Source organism: Amphiura filiformis, chromosome 3 (assembly GCF_039555335.1).
Source record: "Amphiura filiformis chromosome 3, Afil_fr2py, whole genome shotgun sequence".
Taxonomy (NCBI): Eukaryota; Metazoa; Echinodermata; class Ophiuroidea; order Amphilepidida; family Amphiuridae; genus Amphiura; species Amphiura filiformis.
This window is the reverse complement of record NC_092630.1, coordinates 68,490,882-68,512,719: the sequence shown is the minus strand read 5'-3', so window position 1 is coordinate 68,512,719 and position 21,838 is coordinate 68,490,882. Positions and strand designations below refer to the sequence as shown.

At 36.0% G+C, this 21,838-nt stretch overlaps 1 protein-coding gene across 1 annotated transcript in view; it reads right to left on the bottom strand.

Moving 5' to 3' along the window:
• LOC140147453 (uncharacterized) overlaps positions 1-21,838 on the bottom strand; it is a 62,135-nt gene that overhangs the window by 6,674 nt on the left and 33,623 nt on the right. Inside the window, 14 exon segments of the mRNA XM_072169231.1 lie at positions 572-653; positions 956-1,115; positions 1,580-1,718; positions 2,113-2,455; positions 2,458-3,288; positions 3,814-4,051; positions 4,801-5,055; positions 5,984-6,249; positions 7,078-7,165; positions 7,714-7,901; positions 8,642-8,907; positions 9,751-10,042; positions 10,903-10,992; positions 14,489-14,644. Of these exon segments, the coding sequence (XP_072025332.1) occupies positions 572-653; positions 956-1,115; positions 1,580-1,718; positions 2,113-2,455; positions 2,458-3,288; positions 3,814-4,051; positions 4,801-5,055; positions 5,984-6,249; positions 7,078-7,165; positions 7,714-7,901; positions 8,642-8,907; positions 9,751-10,042; positions 10,903-10,992; positions 14,489-14,644 (3,394 nt within the window).

The following is a 21,838-nucleotide window of genomic DNA, read 5'->3' as shown; positions in this document are numbered from 1 at the left end:
TACAGCTGCCGGTTGTTAAAAAATACATAAGCTTTATGTAGGAAAATACAACCGCACATTTGTACAGCAACAAGACTAGAAAAAGTAAAATGTTCACTGAGGTGCCAAGTTGCTGCAGTTCTACTGAAATAAATCTTATTATCAATGCTTAGTATCATTGTACATAAAATACTCTCAAACATACTGTGACTACCATATACGCCACTCTACTGTAAGAATTTTAAGTAATTTCTGATTGAAAGATCAATAGAACAATAGGCGAGTGGGATGGTAGAAACAAATTATTTTTCCAGTTTAGCCATTTAACTACAAAACTGCAGTTCACTTCTTAATATTAATACATTGATCTGATAGGAAATGCGTCAAGGAAGCCAATCATGCCATTTATATTTCCATATATGTCTTCCGGTTCTTAAGTTAAGTTTTGAGCATTTGCCCCTTCCCGAGAAATATCATGCACATAGGGTGGAATTACACCCCTTATATTTTTTTTCAATATTCGAGTACACACACCACCAAGTCATGCTCCGCTCCCACCGCCTTAAAAGATAGAATAAAGATAGTCACTCACACCCACCTTCCTTTCCCCGCAGTCTTAGCCGTAGCCTGTCTCGAATCTCTGTATAGTTCTTGCTGGTAGGTGCTGGTTGAGGCTGAACAAAAAACATCAAATTTAAATTAATAGGGTATGCACAACAAATTAATTGCAAAAGTTTCATTTGAGATATAAAGTTATTTTATATTTAAATATGGAAGGACTTTTCCAATAGTATGAAAGGACCTGCTTTCACTAACAGAATAGGCCGGCATACTTGCTAAGCCATGTATATGATCTTTCTTGTGCCAATAGTTCATAATTGATGAAAAAGTCTTGGAAGAGTCACATTTTAATATTGGCCTAAATTTTCTTGTGAATTTATTATATTCTAAGCATCATTACATTAGACCTGCTTACCCCTCCATGTCCAAAGAATTCACAGTAGCAGCAATCACAGTGCTTGGATTCTCGTTCCCTGCTCGAGCTAGTAGTGGAGCTCCCCCTGTCTTCATAATACCCCTCACATAGGTCATCATTTAGGCTGTTGAAATTGTTGTGCGTCTCACAGTCAGGGTCGCTGTGGAAGAATGAAAACAAATCTAATCAACTTGAATTCCTGAGCAATGGGTCTTCAAAACAACACCCCAATTTTTTCTTTTGTGTGTAAAACAACTTTAGCAGAGTATCAAACACATATCGCTCATCATTGAGAACTTATATGGCTTACAACAGAATGTAGGCAACTAAGCCCAATGCAAACAAATATGCACAATGCTTTTGTTCATAAATACATACACTATTTGGCATATTGATTTGTAATTATCTTGTACTGCTCAAAGTATACCTGAAGATATGGATTGGATGATTATGATAAGCTGGAACACTGTCATTTTGAAAATATTATTATCAACACATTTTCAACTTTTGGCCTAAATACCTTAAAAATTATGGTAAACAATTTGTGTAATCTCAAAACATGATATAGTTAATTAGTTATCACCAAATTTGGCATCCTTCCATTATCTGGACAACTGGACTCACCTGCATACACTGGCTGATGTTGGGGTACTGGAGGCTGTCTGCATAGCACTTGTACACAGTCCTGTTGGAGGATCTAATACACCTGCAGATGAGTGTGAATGGTGGGAACAAGGCGGCATCTGACGATCATCTAGATAATCTGTTGAATAAGAAAATTATTGATGACGTCATAAGATTACATTATTTGACAAGCTTATAAACCCTTCACATACAATTGTGTGTCATAAGTCTAACACAAAATAACAGTGGGTTTACAGACTTACGGTTTACACCCATGAAACACAATGAAAGTCATTGTGAAACCAGGTCCAAGGATGTATAAATTGGATGATTGATAAGGTATTATTTACCCTTCAGGTTAAGAAGTAATGAACTGTTACCAAGGGAATCCATAACAAGCATCAGCCTTCAAGTGTTTGCTCATTTACATATAAAGTATATTCTGTGTCTTAACTGAAGTGAAATCAAGTGAATTAAATTCCAATATGATTGAAATGCTGAAAAATAGTGAATCTGATTCAAGTGAATCATACCTGTAGGCAATCCCATGTGTCCTTCAGTCACAGGTGGTACTTCCTCTGTGTCTGGGGCAGGTCTCTTCTTCTTATTGCTACTGGATGGTTTGCTTGACGTCACATCCACTCCAGTTGACCCACCACCCCCTGACGATTGCGGTGGCACTGACGACAAGGAATGCTGTGTGCTGGCCTGACTGGAGGCGACGGGTACATTGCCAAAGTGACCCGCCGCCACCTGTGTACACGACTGGGATGACTGCTGTTGCTGTGATGCCAAAGAAGCTTTCAACGATGTGGATGAGGGCGATGATGACATTTGAGACTGAGCTTGTGATTTGACGACTGGAAGGTTGTGCTTGGAACACATCTCAGTGCTATTTGTTGAATCTGCCCTGGAAGTTGTGACTCCATTTTTCTTTGGACTATCAGCTGATGACAAAGGCAGCTGCAGAGCTTGCTGCTGCTGCTGTTGCTGCAACTGCTGTTGTTGTTGCTGAAATTGTGCCAGTAATTGCTCCTTCCCTGGACCCCAACCCTCTGGTGGCAGTAGCCCTGTATTCGCACATGCTTCTGTGCAAACGTGGCCCTGTTGTTTCTTTTTGGATTCCTTCTGTGGCTTAGTGGAATGTTGCTTGCAATGCACATCCTTTTCTCCTTGTGTTGTTGGTGGTAGAGGCACCCTTTATCCCCACCACTTTTGCAATTGGATTGTAAGGCTGCCCGCACACTCTGGAGTAAATCTGGATCGGTGTCGTGCCCATATCCTCTTGAATGTAGTATCATCTTTGCATTCTCATATGCGCTATTCCAATCGCCATACAGGTAAGTGTGTGCTGCTAAATGGTCTCGGAGTACCGTGTCTGAAGTTGAGGAATCCAGGCCACCACTCGGCTGAAAGGATGCGGGCTGGGTGTGGTTACTGAGTTTGGTCGGCTTTTGAGAGGTGAGATTGTATAAGTGCGGATGGATAAGTGGATGCTTGGCTGTGATTCCGACATGATGGTGACTTAGATCTAGAGGCTGATGGTTTGTGATGTTGGGGTAGAATAGGTATGATGCTGGCGAGTGAGATGTCAGGTCAAGCTTCTCAGTTGCCACAGGGGTAGATGAGGACGTTGATAGTAGTTTGGCATTGTGGTTTGCAGTACAGGCATGACATTCACATGGACGGCTCACTGGATTCCCACTCTCCTGAAGTAAGAAACAGAATAAGAATTAATGTTCAGAGTAACATACTATCTTTAAAATGACTCTCTATGATCATGTTCTTCAGTAAATTATTTTTTAAATATAACTGGTTTCTGCAAATGATCCTTAGTTTATTTGTCCATTTCTGCTAATCATAAGAGGGGAAATTATACCATCTGATAATTATGCATTATACAAAGTGTCAATAGATATTGACACTTTTTATTTGCCCTACAAATTATTTTATTTGTCCTACGCTGTTATTTTCGCATTCAGAATTTTTGCGATTTTGGAATCTTTGGATATTGTACAAGCTGCTTATTTTGCAGAATTTATGCAAGTGTTATTTTCGCGCCTCCATATCCACTCGCGAAAAACAAAATCCTCGCGAAAATAACAGCGTATAGAGTAGACCGTTTTGATCATTATGTCACTTTTTCACATGCATAACTCAAAACAAATGTGGTACCTTTTACCAGTTTCTGTTACATGATGTACAAAAGCGTGCAGATTGTTATTGAAACTTACTTTCTGACTGTTGTTGGCTTCTTCTTTGCCATGTTTGCCCTTGTCTTTAGCTGGGCTTCCATCTCCATGCACCCTGTCTATGGTAGCCCCGCCATCCTCACTCCCTTCACCTTCAGTGTCATCATATGGGCCATCTTGCGATGCTGATGGTGACGATTCAGAATCCAAGTCATCGGAGTCATCCGAATCGTCGTCGTCTTCATCATCTTCCTCCTCATCGTCACTTCTTGAACCAAGCCTAATATTGGCAATGAAAACATACAAACATGAGCATGTGATTTATGTAGACATTTTGTAATATTTTTATCAACTATAACATTGTTACACAGAACAGTTTTGGGTCAGCAATCAAATGAAACGGCCCTGAATACCTTTGATATGGCAGCAGGTCAACATATCAATGTATATGTTTCATACTTCAAGTCTTCTAGTCCTTGGCTGTACCAACAATATTCCTAATATGTATTTTGATTTTTTTTTATTCCCTGTTTCTTGAATCTGTAAAGCTACTGAACTAAAAATAGGGAGCAATTCTTTTGCCTGTGCTCACAACATAACAAACCTACACCAATCAATTCACTTGGTAAACTATCTATGCGAAACAAGCCATAAAAGCTATACAATATTATATGAAATTGGCTTTTTTTCCAAACCTGACTTTTTATGTATTTGTAATGTTTACATATGTCCCAACTTATGCCTATGGAATCTGCCAACTTTGCTGCATTTGTAGGTCAATAATTTCAAACATAATGTAATAATTCAAAAAATAAGTCCCCCACAGAACTCCCTGTTAAACAGCCAAAACAGCCAGTGGGGTTTCTTTAACTTTCCTTCATTATTTCTGCTTTAAATGGACAGAACCCCTTTCTAACAGTTATTGCTAATATTATTTCACCATTTTGGGCAAAGAATAACAAAATTAAAATTTGACAGAAATCGTACATTATGGTTTAACAACTTCATGTTCACATTAACCAAACTTACCCAGATGTGATAAGGTCACTCCGAGAGAAGATTGGGATGACTTCATCACTGTCTTCCTGTGAAGAGCACTCCGAAGATGAGCTACTGGAAGACAAATCTGGAGGGTTAATGGACTGAAGGTATGAGTCTAGAGCTGAGAGTTGACCCGGGACTGGACCACCATCCTGCATGTGTTTAAGGCCTATCTCCTCATACAGGTCTGGTGTTAGTAAGCTTGAAGTCAGTCTTGTTATGCTGCACTCTTCACACGGACACCTGGAGAGGGAGAGACATATGCAATAGGATTCAGTATTACAGATATAATTAATCACCTTTAAATCAAGTATGACACAACTATAGGTTAATAAATGCGTATCACTTGTTGAGAGTGAAATTGTACAAATGTACATGTACTGAGATGTTGATGCATCTAATACACAAGCCCCTGTGGGATGAGCGTATTAGATGCATCAACATCTCAGTATAAGATTACAAGTACATCACTTTGTATAATTTCTTGAACAACAAATAATACGTATTATCAACTTATTTCATACACAAGAAAAAAATCCTGTGACTTTTGCTATTTTTATGACAAAATTGTCACTAAATATTTTGGAATATACAAGTAAATATAAATGCATCATAAATGCAAGACAGCACTGCGTGTATTACGTGCGCATGCAATTATACACAATTAATACACTCCTGGCATTTTTTTGTTTGTTCTGATTGGCTCTCACTATCTAGGGGTGTATGAATATATATTTTGCACTGGAAATTAAACACTTAAGACAAGCATGATAATGCATAGCATCAACAAGATGTCAAGACATAATTTTGTTCCTTTTGTGGAGCCTGCAATAATGGACCTTTGTTTGAACAGAAATAGCAACCTGATTGTTGGTAACTACTCTGCAACAAGACAAACTATTACTTAGCTCTAATTATAACCAGGGACAGGCGATTTGCGCGAAAAAAATAGCAAATTGCGCGGAATTGCGCGGAACTTTTTTTTTTCAGTGCAAATCATGTATTCCTAAATTGCGCGGAATTGCGCGGAAAGAAAGTTCCGCGCAAATCGCCTGTCCCTGATTATAACTATTAGCTCAAATTAACATTAATCATGTCACATATGATCAAAGGCTATTTTGACACAAATAAACAATATATATCTTCTGATTATGTCCATATCGTGACTCACTTCTTTTTGCAAGTAGCTGTTCCCTTGTGGTCCGAGTCTGACCCATTACCAGCACCATTCATGAGATGATGTGCCAGCCGGCTACCACTGTGGTTACAATGTTTGCTGGTGGAAGAAGGAGAACTCTTGCCATCTGGCTGGCTACGAGACATTAAGGCTTGCTGATGCGCCTGTTGTTGCGCTCTCTGCATGCCCTTCTCTGCAAGTTTCTTATGGAATTCCCAGTCATCTCGTAGCATCTGTTGTTTGGTCTTCAGAATTTCTTGCTGTAAGTGGCAACAATATTTACATATATTTTTAGTTAGTGGCTGCCTCTTCAAACATGTTTCTTTATTGGCATTATAAATATGGATGTAATTAGATTTTTCCCTTTTAAGTATAATGTTACAGTGAGTGACTACAAAAGAACACATCCATAAACCATCACATTACCTTCACAGTTCACCTGCACATTGAGTTTAAAATTGGTTGAACCATTTCATACAGATTTGTTGAACAAAACTTAAAATTGTTATACATTTTTGAGTCCAGTACATGTCGATAACCCCAAAATATCGCCTTTAGTGTATAGTTAGATATGTCTGTCATATTTTTGCGCTTTAAATAATAGTTACAGGTGTGTAGACGAAGAATGTGATGATTGCAAAGTGGGCCCTAAGGTCACAATCAATAGAACTGAAGGGGAAGTGACCCATTTCGTTGGGTTACCTAAGTAACAAAACATCTTAAGTATTGCAAACTATTACTGATTTAAATTGTTATTACAAGTTGAACATGTTGAGACCTTTCTTTTATCAAAATAAGGGAATATTTATGTTTTTTGCTCATGTGAAGCCAAAATGTTGACCTTCAACCTTTTCGCTAATGACTTCAAACCAATAAGTCGTAGGTGGATCAAGTTATTTAACAAATATACTCAATTTTTATCAAGTGTAAATTTCGACCTTGCATTTCTCGGGTACACTCATTACATTCTTAATCTACACCATAGGCATCAACATAAAGCAAAAATTACGTTTTCAGTCTCAACCAAGTTCTATGTATTTGTCCAGAAGTAACAAGAGGTGTTCCTTCAACCCAAATGGTTAGCTTACCTGTTCTTCACTGTAATCTTCAACCAGCTGTTGACAGTCTCTCCATACCACTGATACCACAGACATCTCATCATCAAACCTAAGATATCTGAAAAACAATTAATCATAATTATACAATTCTAATTAAATACAATTCTACATTATTAATAATTTAGATAGTACATGAGTCCTTTGGTATCTATGTGTCTTAGTAATCACCTCTAAATGGGGATGTTAGTGTGATACCCTACATTTCAACCAGGGACCTCCTGAGAATCAGGGACCATCTGTGCATTATAAATACATGTAATGGGCTGCAATAATGTAAATAAAAATATAGGAGTGCGTCCCCTATCGGTGATCAAAAATGTCACAAAAATTGTGTATAATTGAAATATGTCCCAAGACAACCAGTTAAAATCAGGAAGCAATGTCCCCATTTGCATAGTAGTCCCTGTTTTGGGGTGATTTCATGTAGGGGTGTGTGGGTGTGTTTTAGTTGTGTTTTATACAAGCTGAACAAAGTATATCATATTACCAGTCTTGACAGATCACTTCCAGAATTGCATAATCACTCAGCAAATGTTTACGATACTTCCAAATATTTTCTGGAAGTAGTTTGCTACACAAATCATTAACAATATTGATATTATATACCTGTGCAATAGCCCTGTGAAGTTCTCATCATGATAGGTTTCTTTCTGTCCAACTCTTCTTAGTCTAAGCTGTTCAATGAGAAGGCTCAGTTTATCATGCAGGGCAGGTTCTGTATAGATGACGGCATGGAAGAGATGTTTGTTGTGAAGTAACCATGTCAAGTTGAACTTGCGCAGATGCTCCTTTTCCTGCACAATCAAAAATAGAATTGTCATATCACATAATTTATCATCACAATGGTTCTAGAAAAGAAACAAATCAAACTTGATGTTATATGTTAATCAAGCCCTTATAGTCATGTGTGTACAAGTAAAAGTGTGCTTTAGGTGATGAATGATTTTGCATTTTGGAGATTGATTTTCCCCCAGTATGTACTTAAAACAGGCATGGATTTTTTGGGAAAGGTATATTGGTTTTGAGTGAAAAAATGTGAAAAAACGAGTAACAAAAATTGCGATTTTTTTTTCACAGATGAGTGGTATTTAGGGTCATTTGTAAAAAAATAATTAAAAAAACATGACCTACCAATTCTACTTGAATTCAATTATGTTTTTTTATCCCCTTGGTAAATTAACAAAATAAATGAATGAAAAAAAATAATACTGAAATACTGGGTTGGTATTGGGTTGGCATTTAGAACATTGGTTTGCCTGCAATGCGTCTTTGTACAGTGATAGTACTATGAAATAACCTTCTTGGAATTGACAGCATGTCATGTCATTACACATGATACATGTAGATGAATAACCTTTCAGTACAGTATAACTTACATTTCTTCAGACCAATAGAACATACATTTAAAACTAAAACATCACAACACACCATTGTTGTGTATTTTTAACATCTCAACATTTTCTACAAAATCCACCATTTTCTAATAATAATGAAGTGTTAAGTACCGTACTTGAGTTTAGCATAAGAGTCTTACCAGTTCCTCAAGTACTGCAGAAAGTGTCTGTGCAGCCGAGCACAGTGCCGAGTACTCCTCTAGCAGCATACTGATGAACTGCTCCGCCAGAGCTGGTGTAGTATAACCTGACAAGAGTTGCTTGAGTAGTCTCTCACGCATCTCCTTCACATAATCTTCAACCTCTACCTCTAGCCTTAGGTACAGTTGATGAGGGTCATGGCAGCACAATCGGTGGATGAGCTCTTTCATGCGGGGAAGGCTAAGTCGTGTGCTACTCTCTTCATCTGAAGGTATGAAAATAATTTCAGAATGAAAATTGTTCAATGTATGCCCTAATTCTCAGAAGCCTAATAAACATTCTTATGGTTTCCTTATTCTGTGTACTATTTTGATGTACTAAATGGACTGCCTTATACCTTTTTAATGCAAATAATATAACATTTGCAAATGACCTAATAAGTATCCCCCTCCAAGTAGCACTCCTCACGAACTTTTCAAACAAACTGACCCTGCCTCCTTTTAGTATACTTGTTGAATAAACAACCTGACCTATCCTTGATTTTGAATGGCATCACCTTTGAAGAGTTCCTTGTTTTAGTGTTAACTACCTTGATCTGCAACGACGTTGTTATTGCACAGAAAATGTAGTTTGAATTTTTATAACATAATTTTAAATAACACCCCTTTGCTATCACTTTTTGCTGTCATTCCATGAAAATATTGTATAAGTGCTTTTATTTGCACACAGAATTTTTCACGATTCTATAAAAGAGGAACGTTGTATGTGTTGGTATCTTCACGAAATTCATGCCTAAACAATGATATTACATTTAAATTCATGACCTAACCTCTCTCTATTCGCAAAAATAAACTCTTGTGAAATAATACCCCTTATACAGTATAAAATATAAATGACTGAAAAAATGCCTTAACTGTAAACAAACTTAATGAAAAAACACAATAAATAAATAATAAACAAATACACAGACTAGAGACATGTATACCAAATTAATAGCAGCCAGTAGCATAACACAAAGGAAAGTATTGTTGATCAAAGCAACAAAACAGATGTTCCATTTTTCATTAATTATTTTGACATTTCTTTGTATGATTTCTAGACAAACTACCTGCTAGTGCTGTGCCTGCTTCCCAGTAAATACATCTGACTACATGACTCAGCTCTGACCAGCAATCTGCCAGCTGCTGTCTTGCCTGCTCATGCTCCGCGGCTATCTCCCGTCTTTCACGACACGATTCACAGTTACACAGAGCATTGGAGCCTTTGTTGCTGCCATTGTTCCCACTCTCTGAAGTTGGTTGAGAAGTGACTGGGTTAGGGATTGGAATACTTAATGAACCATCCAGGTTCTGGAGGGCTGAGATGAGGGTGGGTTGTTGCAACATGTCTTGGGGCTGAAGCTGAAAGATGAAACAAAAAGAACACCTCAATAACTATGTATCTATGTAACAACACATAGCCCCTACATTGTAGGCCTACATGATATCTTGAATTTCTATTCTAAAGTTAATCCTTAATTAATAAGATGTCCAAAAATTGAAATTTGTGTGGAAAAACAACAATTTGACACTGAAGTGGAATGAAAATTTTGCATAAATCACCTATTGCCATTCAAAATATCTTCATTAAATAAGAAAATTTCTTCCTTCCATCTCATTTTATTACCAGCCTGTTACTGGAAACCAACATATTATTTATTTTGGCCTAAGCATATGCACATGTTTAATTCTTCTCCTTTATGACTGTGTGTTGTGTGTGTGTATGGGTGTCTGTTTAGGTGTCTGTGTTTTGTCTGCATTCATGAAACTTTCAACGCTAAAACCAACTCTTTGTAAATTCATGTAATTTAAATTTGATAGAAAAAGTTGGAATTATGGGTTTTTTTTTCTGGATGCAATTTCACATTACATCAAAAATTGATTTCATTTCATGGTCAAAATATGAAGATCCACAATAAATCACTGTCCTCGGCCATAAGGAAATGAGTCTTCTATCTCTGTGTGTAATTCATTTTACTTCAGACAGATGCAAGATTGATGAGTCTTGGCTGTTTAATTTATAGTGTGCTTTAGGCCAAAATAAGCAGTGTGTTGCAGCTCAGTATTCAAGCTTCATGTCATCATTCATACTATCATGGACAGCCTACATGACTCATCAGCTAGGCTCTACTTGTAGACCTATGTTACTGACAATCATGTGAAGAATGGTCAAGTGATTGTGAAAGTATTGAATAATATTGTGGGTTAGTCAGACAACTTACCAGTAATGCTGGATCAAAGCCTTTAGTGGCAGAATTCCTCTCATCTTCCTCTACTGTATGCCTACAATCAGGACATAACCACAGTGGGGCCTGAACAAAAATCAACAACAAAAATCATTGCATTAACTCCACTTGCCAGATGTTTTTCATCTCAACATGTCTACATGTCCACATTATAACTTTGTACTGCTTCTCATACATGTAAACCACACTGGTTTGCATAACGCATAGTATTCATGTAGGTAACGCCCTTGGTATTTCCAAGAAACATCGTCACTAATAGCAATAGCGGCTTTAGTTCAATAGTCTTTCCAGTTACCCTGGTATTAAATGGGTCAAAATAAATGTTTGGTTGTTATCTTTTATAAACTTGCATTATTTTATACCAAACCATTCAGTCTCCAGAAATGGGGAAAACAGAATACACATCTGTTGAATTCAATTTAAAGTAATACTAGATGTGTTTTCTACTGCTTGCTCCTTTCATATTCAGTCAATCTACTAATTTGCATTGATACATATGTCATGACATCAAATACACCTGCACTGTCTGGCATTACATGTGGGCCTATCTACAATAACAATAGCCTATATTGATCATTCAAATGGAACAAAACACACAACAAAAACATATACGCACAAGAAAACCAAAACACCCAGTTTTTTCTGATAAAATATATTGCCTCCTTTCCTATGCCTCTAACTGATGCGTTAACATGATGCTTGTAGAGAACTAGTATACCAATACACTTTTAGAAATAACAAATTTCAATTTTTAAATTAATGTGAATCTTGGAATTGCCATATGGAACCAAGACATCTCATTTGTTTACCTCAAGGCCTAATCAGGTGAACCTGCAACAGTTCAAGGTACAACCCCACTTGACAACTTTCAAAGACATGTATTCAACAAGGCTATCAGACAGAGTCAAGTTTAAAGTTCCTCAACCTCTTTATCCATGGATCATTAAGTATTCATTGACTCTGTCCTACCTATTCCAAGGGACCTGTAGACCTACACTTCCTCTACTCTGTGAATTACCCTACTGGCTGGCTGGCCGGCCAATATGACAACATTGCAAGTTTCAGACGTGTACAGGCTTTCCTGACAACTACTTTCCGGCCAGCTAGTTTCCTGGGAAATCACTAATGTTTGTACCAAGCTCTACATACACATATGCCTTGACCAATACACAAACCTACATTCTTATTTATATGCATTAAAAAAAACGATTTTTAATAAAAATCAGCATTATATTGCAAGTGCTTCTGTACAGTATAATCATTTCAACATTCAGTTAAAAACAACATATTTTCTGCCAATTACAAGATGACTACAATTTTCAAAACATACTGACACCCTTCAAACTGTAATTCACTGACCAAGATATTTTTCTGTGAACAACACTAGACTAATTATAGCAATTTTTAAAAGCAAAGCTTCAAATTCCTTTGCAGGGACAAAAGAAAAGAAACATAACACAAGAGAAAAACAATACGTAATACAATGACAACTTTTCTGAACTTCAAGTTAGCAAAAAACACCCACACAAAAAAGTGGCATTGAAGAACAAGTCATGACTCGAGACTCGACTTTTCAAAAATGGAATGACTCGACTCGGATCTTGAAATTTTCCCCATAGAGATTGTACAGTGACTCGAGTCATTTGACTCAATTCGGCTCGATCTATTGCTAGAGATGACTCGACTCGACCATGAAATGACTCGACCATGAAATGACTCGACTCGTTACAACTCTGCAACAGAGTGTTTTAATATAACACATACACCCAACATTACTAAATATTTATCAATTGGTAATTTGCCAAAACATACAGTATGTATTTTTAAACACCCACATGCACCATGCAGGCTATTCAATTATTGAAAAGTTTCCAGTAAGTCTCAACTTTCATTCTTGGTTGCAGATTATTGACAAAATCCTTCAAATTTATACTTTTAAAATTGTGTTCTAAAAAATATCAACATCAACAAAAATCAATGAAAAAATAGGATAAATCAAGATTTCCAAAACCAAATAATAATATTCATTTTGAAGTATCTAGGGCCTGCACATTTTGAGTAGGTATAGGCATGGACTTCATCTGCAGCATTATTTACTTCTAGAGCAGCATTTCCAAGTTATGTCTCACATACTTTGATGATAAAAAATCACTGTTCTGTTTGTAAACTTGAGACAAGTGTAGGAAGAAAATATCTGACTGCTATGCTAGAGAGTTCGCAGGCCACCACATGCATGAACTGTTTTGATAACCCTTGGAGAAAAACAGGGCACTACATGAAGAACATTTTGAAAAGCGTATTTCAATACAAAGCCATTATTAGCAGTAAGCACACAGATCATTCTCACACCAAGTTGCGCAGTAACAATCATGGTGAGTTCAAATTAAATGGAGTTCTAAACTCCTACGCAAGTCAGACATAAAAAAAACTTTGACAATTCTGATATTTTTACTACAGGACTTCGCAGCTTACATGTAGGAAATTTTGAGATAATATATGTCCAGCAAACCAAGAAAAGCTTCTGTTCAAAATTTCTATCTGTTCAAAATTTCTATTTTGAATGGATTGAAGATTTGTTGTAGTACCAAAATGATGAGCTTAAAATCAATCTCTGAACATTGACAAATACACATTCAAAAACACTCACTTGGCATCTCTAGGCTTTACATGCATGTTTTATTGGTATGTATACATCATACATGTTTTGATGGCAAAAAAAAAGGTTTTGCTGAATGAAATTTACATCCTTTTGGCTTGACTGGCCAAGCTTTCAGAATGTAATCATTTCTTTGTGGCTGAAAAAACACCCACATTTTATGGTTTTATTGAGGATACAGTGTAACAAGGCTCATCTTCTACATTAGCTCCCCAGATGAGTAATGTATAGGCTATACATGATGCAACTGTACCTCTTTCTTTATATTAGATTGCTGGAGGAGTGGTCAAACCTAAAGACTTGTTGTGCATCCAATTGTCCTCTCTCACCAATGATCAAATAATGGTCAGATTAAAATTGATGATTAATATTTTATCCTATATTCCAGATTTTGAGTGCTTAGAATTGAGCAAAGTCTATAAATTTGTGACTGTAGGAAATGTGCAAAGTAATTTTGCCCTTTTTCCAAACCAAATGTGACCAATATTAAAACTGCAATTCACATTTTAGCATTATGGCTTCTATCCACAGCTGCATTGCATTTTGTTTTATTTGTAAAAAATAGGCATATTGCTGTACAATTATAATTGGATCACATGCAGTTTGCTGCAAGCAAGTACTGGACAAATGCAGGCATACATCAAAAGCATGGTTTATAATGCACCTTCTGTAAAGTAAAATTCCATGACTTTTGCTGCATAACCAATTATAAAATTCCATGGCTGTACTCATTACCAACTCAGTTTCAGCTGCAATATGAAATTCAGTTTCTCCTTCTAGTGTTGATGTGCCCTTAAGTGTACTGAGGCCTTTAGGTGGGGAATGAAAAAAGGGAGGAGGAGGGGAAGGGAGGAGGTGAGAATGAAATGGAAAGATTCTAGAGTTAATTAGTTAAGGTGCACATACCTGTGTTATTGCAACCTGTGTGTTGTTCTCTTTACCGTCCTCAGTAGGAGGATTGACCAGCTTGTGTCCAGGTGGGTCTGGGCGTGCACGACGACACAGCAGACAGTGCTCTCTATCAAGATATGTTTCATGGCCCCGTGGTAGCTGCGTTAAGGGCTGCAAGAGATCAAACAGAGGTTAAAAATTTAAACATTTGAGTACAATTTGTGTATATAACTTTGAATGTGGCTCCTACATGTACTTAATGAAAATATGAATCCAACCATTTACACTTCCTATACATGTATTGTATATATGTGACCACATTCCTGATTTTATTTTAAATAACTTTGTTTTCCTATAGGCCTTTTTAATCTGATCATATAAAATTCAGAAGAACATGACATGTTTTAATCTTTGTTCACATAGAGTTATGACATGATTATGGCCCTTTAAAAATCGAGAATTAAGACAACTTATTAAAACATCCGGGCAAAACACATAAAATTAATTTTTTGACGATTATTATTTACAGTAAAATTTAATGTTACAATTAGTTATGTAAATTGCTTTATTGAATTTGTTTCTATTCAATTTCACATCAAAATTTGACCAAAATTTAAAAAAAGGTGTAATAGATACGTCAATTTGCACATTTTAAATAAGACTTTGAATACAAGGCATGTACGGTACTTTTATTTGTTTAGTATTTTAGGATCTTAATTTTCACTTTAATCAATAAAATACTAAATCATGTTTCAATCTGAAGGTTCAAAAATGGGAGTATTTTATATTCCAACCACAATCTGTCTACACTGTCACACTCAAATGGGAATGGATGCAAGGCGGTGGTGGGAATTTTACCCTGAAAACGCAATATGAATGCTGCAAGCTAGAAAGCAGCACTGTATACATACATCGCAACCAATATGCACGCTATGTGACCTCCATTGCACTGTCACTCTGTATGACCATACTAACCTCTCCATAGTGTCAATGTTCTTGTACTATCGCCAACACCCATTTTTTTTCGTGCAAAGATATTTTCACAGCCACGTTCCAACGGACTCTTATTACAAGTACATGTAGTATTATAATTACAGAATGATAAATTTCATGAGAGTAGAAGGAGGTGATCTATGGTAAAATGTAAACATTGGTCCAGACAATGATACCAGTATGCACACAAGTGATCAAATCAGAGTCATGTACAGGATGGTATTGGACACAAACATAAACAGAACAATTCAAAATATTGTATGCAGCTGTAAAACATGTATTATTATAGCCCTACCCAGTACATTAGAAACATGAAACTCCCACGATTGAAGTAACATAAAATTGCTTGGTATGTTTCTCCAATGAGTTTTGAACTTTGCAGTATCATAATGCTCACATCTGTGGGATGCAAAACCTGTGGCTAGAGTGGAAAATTTATAATAAATGTTATTTTTGATATTTACTACAATACTCCCAGTCCCATTCAATATTTTTTGAATAAAAAAATAAAATAAAGGGCTTTACTTTGCAATATTAAATTTAAAATTAACTTTCTGGATGGTGAATATAATGCATGAACATTCATCAAGATAAATATGTGAAAATACTTTTAAAAATAAAGCCATATTGTAACATTTGCTGATGGAGGACGCCTTCAATATTTTTAAATCCTGTTTTTACACTAACTTGTAATGTACTTCAAAACTAAGATACCCTAAAAATCAAGACTTTAGCTGCTGTAGTTTTGTCAAAATCCAAGATTTTGAATTTAACAGTTTTAATAAGATGGTTTATTATTATGATAGAAATGTTAGTAATTCATAACACTGTCATCACAGTACGTACCCCGGTACATATATATGGCGTGAGGGACAGTCATTACACACACATCAAAGGATCGTACTGTAGAACAACCAACGGAGTAACACGCATTGGCGCTGGTAGTAAATTCCAATTTTCTTTGCTTGACCTCAGTTCGGCTCAAAATTAAAAGGGGACATATCTGACAGTAAAAGCTAACATTTTATAAAAAAAAGAAATACTAATCTATTTTTAATGGAAACGTTACAAAATGGCTTTTTGAGTAAATTTTTTGTATGTGTTCACTGTAGGGACAACCTTTGTGTAAAATTTTTACTGACTGATATATTTTTACTGATAATTGTTGAAACATGCAAAAACATTTGTGTGTGCAAAGTGTGGTTTGAAATATCCCCTTTCGCTTTTTGTCGCTGTCAAATTAAACACTGACAGTACTTCTGCCAGCATTGGAAATGAACTGTAATAATGAGAAGGAAATCGTAGTCAATATCATAAGATTTTGTACAGTTTGTTTCAAGACTGAGCCTGGAGAGAAAATAATCTACAGTCACCATGAGTGAGAAATTGTATGTTTTCCCAGGTTTAGCTGGGAAAACATGTACGGGTATAATACATGTACATGTACTGATCAACAATGGTTTGATTGAGCTGACCAATCTTCAATGATCATAATCATGAGAGTTATGTACACATGTGTAGCCACTTCGCCAACGTATGAAGCTAGCCAATGCAAGCCATTTAAACATGCACATGTACTGCGGTACTGTGGTATGACCTCGACGCAGTGTATGACCTTTTCAATGATGACATGAATAGCAATTCAATGCATACCATACATGTAGCTGTAACACTTCATGGTTTTCTATATGGTTTGGGAAATGTTTAAGAGCAAACATGACAATGACATTTAAATTTAAATTTAAATTTAAAACAAGTTTATTTAATTCACAGGTATTTCCTCATTATTTTAGAACCAAAAATAAAAACAGGAATTAACTAACCTTCATAATTTTGTATAATTTTATCCTCAACTGATATTCAGTATAAAAACATTGCAGTGAATGAAAACCTTAGAGCGGCCCGCATGTGCTTACAATAAAAAGGCTAAATGCCAAATGCATGAATCTTTAAAAAAAATTAAAGTGGGCCACTTTATTAAAATAGTTGGCGCGTCACAGCTGAAAATCTTTATATTTTTCCTGATGGCTAACATCAGAAATTACCAGTACGACAATCAGCTGCCAATAAACGCCTCAAAAACTACCAAAATTAAAAAATGAAATGCGCTGAAATGTGAATGTAACATGGTCCTAACGGATCACATATCAACTTCATTTTTTCTCTGCAGTACGGTAAGCTATCAATTTCTTTATATCGTAATAACACAAGTATAGCCCACCTTGGACTTAAGTGAAGTCCCAGCCTAAGTTTTGTTATTCTCCCGAATAAAGTCCCACTGCAAATTTTTAACAGAAATGTGTTCCAAATTTGACAACCCAAATCTAGCAACTTCATTTACAGAATCACCTGAAAATTATGTTTTGCCAGATTATTAAAACATCATTAAATAGTTCATATATTATTCTAAGGATCATAAAACATCCAGCTTTCACAAAAAACTTGCTGGAAAAATTGAAAATAAACATCGCTATTTTTGTTGATACATAGACCCAGATAGGTCATCCGAAGATATGGGTGGTGAACACTACACAATATTCATGTGAAACATTGTTTGTATTTTTTCCAGATCATGGTGAAATAAACTGAAACTGAAAGCATTAAAACATGCAAACTGTGAACTAGCAAATTCCTGTAGAAAGTCTGTGCCCCCTAATTCACACCCTTTTTCACTTTCAAAACCAGTGGGACTATACTTGTGTCAGTATGTTATTGTTGATGAGCAAAAACAAACATGAACATTACTAAAAAATAGGGATGGTGGTCCCAGATAGGTCATCCGAAGATATGGGTACTATGAACACTACACATGTATAGTAAATATTCATGTGAAACATTTCTGTGCATTGTTGTGAAACCTTTTTTCATTTTCAGCCAATATTACAAGTTGACCTCAAATGACCTTTGACCTTAGCACGTGACCTCGAATACTATCTTTACATGAAAGCTCCCATAATGCAGCTTTGGCTCAAGTTTGAATGTAAGTGCATGTAAACTGTTCATGTGAGACCAGATCTTGTATTTTCAGCCTATTTACAAGTTGACCTCAAATGACCTTAGGAAGTTAGTATGTGACCTTGAACACCACGATACATGAAAGCTCCCACAATGCAACTTTGGCTAAAGTTTGATTGTAAGTACATGAGAACTGTTCATGTGATGTGAGACCAGATTTTGTATTTTCAGCCTACTTACAAGTAGACCTCAAATGACCTTTGACCTCAGTATGACCTTGAACACCACAAATAGATGAGGGTTTCCATAGTGCAGCTATGACCCAAGTTGAACCCATATTTATTGGTCGAGCTACAAGTTTTAAAAATATTGGACGAGACGTAGTCAAGTCCCAATATTTTAAAACTCATTAATGTTTTAATCCAATATTTTCACACACTTGAATTCACCCCAGCACAATAATGATGGCCACGCGTTTTGAACTCGCCACCCAAAAATGGTGGTTTTGTTACGCTTTTCCAAATCAAGACTCGTTCAAATTGTTATATCTCTGCTTAAACAAAAGGTATTGTAGTGTGTTTGGTGTCATTTTGTAGCTAAATGAGTGACCTAACAGACCTCCAAAGGAGAATTGTTTATCAGCTAAGATAGTGGAGTTATAATTTTTGAGTTCAGAATGGCCGAGGTGGTTGTTGTGGCGGTGGCGGTTGTGGCGGTGGCGGTATGTACAAAGTCTATGAGAAATATAGATTTTGTGTGTGCACGTTGAATCAACTGATCATATCTTTGCATCCATATGGGCTACAGGCATGGTTAAGAGCTCTTGTGAAAGGTTATTAATTATGCTAATTGTTTTTAATCATTTTGAACTCTTTATGATTGGTTTAGTCTATAAAATACAAACTTTTACGCATAAAACTACCCGCTTTCATATTAAACACTGTAGTAAGCAATGCGGATGTCTTCAAAATCTAAAAGTTGCTGTAAATATTTAATAACTTATCCTATCATAGTCAAAGTATACATTTTCTGAGAGGAAATTTGATGAGGAATCTAAATATGGACTTACTTTTTCTGTATGGGTTAGGGGTAAAATGTTTCAGTTCAAAATATGTTGAATTGTATAAAAATTTGAACATATTTTGGGACACCCTGTATTCTGAGATTACCAAACAGCTGTGATTTTTCTTCTTCCCCAGTCAGTGGGATCCCCCTAACCTCTAACCAAATCAATGTTGTTTACTTTCAATTTATAACTGCAAGTTAGTAATAAGCAATGCATTAAGTGACCCATTTTTATTTGGAATTTTTTATTCCACCCTGTATAACTTCAAGGTCACCCTGTACAATGAGTTGAAATGTGTATATTTGAATTGCTTATGCCTTCAGCTTTTCAAAAATGTATACTTTTGCTAGTTTAGGGTTGATAGTTGTGTAGATATTCTAATTTGAAACTTGATTGGTGTAAAAATTATAATATTTGTGATGTAACGCTAAGGGTGGAGAGTTCAAAACACACGGCCTGATATAAAATTGATGGTTTGAACTCAATACACAAATTTATTGAATCGAGTTATGAGTTTAAAATATTGACCGAGACGGTCAAGTCCAATATTTTAAACTCATAGCGAGACCAATAAATTTTGTATTGGGTGAAAAAAAACCATCAAATTTTATCATTATTATGTTTTCAGAATCTTTTCTTGGTCAAAACATGACTTTTGGAAAAAAATGTGATTTTTGGTATTTAATGTGATTTTTTGGTAAAAATGTAATTTTTGGTCAAAAATGTGATTTTGGGTCAAAAATATGATTTTTGGTAAAAATTGTGATTTTGGGTCAAAAAGTTTTGGTCAAAAAATTGTAGAAAACAAAATTCTTTGGGAAAAAAGTGAGCCTATCCAACACAGTCCAAGTTTTGAGTCCAAGTGTTGATTATATTGGACTCTTCAACTCTGAACAAAGTATAGGAAGGATGATTCTGAGAACATAATAATGGTTGCAATCAGATTTTAATGTTCATATGAGATCAAAAAGCCTTGTTATCAGGAGAGCATGAACTTTCACTGTATATTTTAAATTACAAAAAAAACTAGAATTGATCTTGTTCTTGACGCAAAGCATCGGCCGCAATGCCTCCACCTTGACCCCCCTGTCATTTTAACCGCCCCAATTTCTCTTGACCCCAAAATGACCTTCACATTATTTGCTTCACTAAGGTGTCCATTCCCACCAATTTCATGAACCTGCAACAGTCTATGGCAATTTGACCCCAGATGACCTTGAATGACCCCAAAATGACCTTGACATTTTTTGTCTCGCTAGGGACCCATTCCATGTCAACTCAGGGATGTGCACGCAGCACCTCTTCAATTTTTTTTTTTTTGTGTGGTGGTAGATATTGATGAGAAAGTAAAATCCGAAAATTTGAGCTTCATACTCCATTTTGTTTTCCTGTGGCATCAATTTGAAATTTAGGGGTCAGCATAAAAATGTGTCGCAACCCGAAGAAACACGTTTTGAGGTCCATAAATGTATAAAGGAACCCTTTACAACTTTGAAAAGTATGTATCATGGGGTACTTGTTTGTGTAGAATTCAAATCTGGCATCAGCAAACTTGTAACTCCTTTACTTGCAAAGATATAGGGCCCTCAAAATGCAACTTCGTCCATCCAGGACCAACTTTGGGGGGTCAGAACTCCAAAAGTAAAAATAATTTTATTGTCCATTTTTTTGCCAGTCAGAGCCCTTTGGTAGGACATTACTCTTATCCAATATTGAGCCTATTAGAATACTTTTAGCTGAGATGTTACCCATATAAAACCCCAATTGTACATTTTTTGTACATTTTGACCCCCTAAAAAATGTCCGACATTTTGCCCCACCATTACTTCAGGTATGTTGAAGATATGTCCTTGGACAACATTTTCTGACATATTGGCTTGGGGTTTTGAGGGGGTCAAAATGTACAAATTGCTAATATCTCAGCTAAAAGTATTCTAATCTCAATATTTAAGAGTAATGTCCTACCAAAGGGCTCTGACTGGAGGTACAAAATTATTTTTACTTTTGATTTTGACCCCCAAAGTTGGTTCTGGATGGACGAAGTTGCATTTTGAGGGCCCTATATCTTTTAAAGTAAAGGAGGTACAAGTTTTCTGATGCCATATTTGAATTCTACACAAATAAGTACCCCAGGATGCATACTTTTCAAAGTTGTAAAGGGTTCCCTTTATACATTTATGGACCTCCAAACGTCGTCTTTCGCGTTGCAACACATATTTTTACGCTGACCCCTAAATTTCAAATTGATGCCACGGAAAACTAAATGGAGTATGAAGCTCAAATTTTCGGGATTTTACTTTCTCATCAATATCTACCACCACACAGAAAAAAAAAATTGAAGAGGTGCTGCG